General features: G+C 39.1%; 1 protein-coding gene across 1 annotated transcript in view; it reads right to left on the bottom strand.

The window, feature by feature from the left end:
* Positions 1-910, bottom strand: part of LOC107589373 (disks large homolog 2-like) — a 62825-nt gene that overhangs the window by 33577 nt on the left and 28338 nt on the right. The window contains exon 9 of the mRNA XM_016277786.1: positions 826-897. Coding sequence (XP_016133272.1) covers positions 826-897 — 72 coding nt within the window. The remainder of the gene's footprint in view (positions 1-825; positions 898-910) is intronic.

Raw genomic sequence — 910 nt, 5'->3', positions numbered from 1 at the left:
TCTTTTCAATTTTCTATTCACCAAAGAATCCTGAAAAGCCTATACACAAAAATATTTGTGTTTTCAACATTAATAATAAAAGAAATGTTAAAAGTTCGGCGTGGCTGCTAAAAATGCAGCTTTATGTTGCTTTGTTCCTCCTCTTCTGTAAATAGCTTTGGATAAAAGCATCTGCTAAATGTATAAATGCAAATGCTATCATGGGGAAAAACTAAATATTAAAATATCAAACATGGTAATAATATTTCACATTATTACTGTTTTTTATTTTTGAATAAAAAATAATGCAGCCTTAGTGGGCATAAGAGACAAAAACATCCAAAAATACTATCACCCCCAATATAATCGAATATTTATGATTTATCACTGATGTACCTCATTTCTAAGTTCGTTTATATAAAAAATTGCTAAAAGGAAAAATGTAAATGTAATAAAATGTCTCCCAGGATTAAAATCTGGATGTGTATGTACTGAACAGCAGCCGTCTGTGTTGGACGGGTGGGTTAGAGCCAAAAACAAACACAACAGGAGCAGAGGAGTTTATCGAGTGAGGCAGCAGGCAGGGGGAAAACAGGATGCACACAGGATTATCAGGAGAGCAAGGTCTCTCTCTGTTCCTTTCCCCTGAATGAGAGGCCCATGGTCAGAGCCGCCACTGGGGCAAGAATGAGACCACATTCCTCAGCCAGACTGCAGAGAGTTAGATGGAATCTGAGCTGTGAACTGATCTAAATGCTCCAACTGTCCTGGAGTTCCCATAAGCCTCAAGGGAAGACAAAACAAAGGAACTGTAAAATCAGCAGTTCTAGCAGTCAAGTCTTCAGCTGTGGTCTAGCTCTGTGCAGTCTGTCTGTGTGGTACTGTTCTTGACCCAGGTGCTGATCACATGGCACAAACCTGCAGTTGGAGG

The sequence above is a fragment of the Sinocyclocheilus grahami genome, unplaced genomic scaffold (assembly GCF_001515645.1).
Source record: "Sinocyclocheilus grahami isolate Dianchi unplaced genomic scaffold, SAMN03320097.WGS_v1.1 scaffold7.1, whole genome shotgun sequence".
Classification (NCBI taxonomy): domain Eukaryota; kingdom Metazoa; phylum Chordata; class Actinopteri; order Cypriniformes; family Cyprinidae; genus Sinocyclocheilus; species Sinocyclocheilus grahami.
This window is presented reverse-complemented; position numbering and strand designations above follow the sequence as displayed.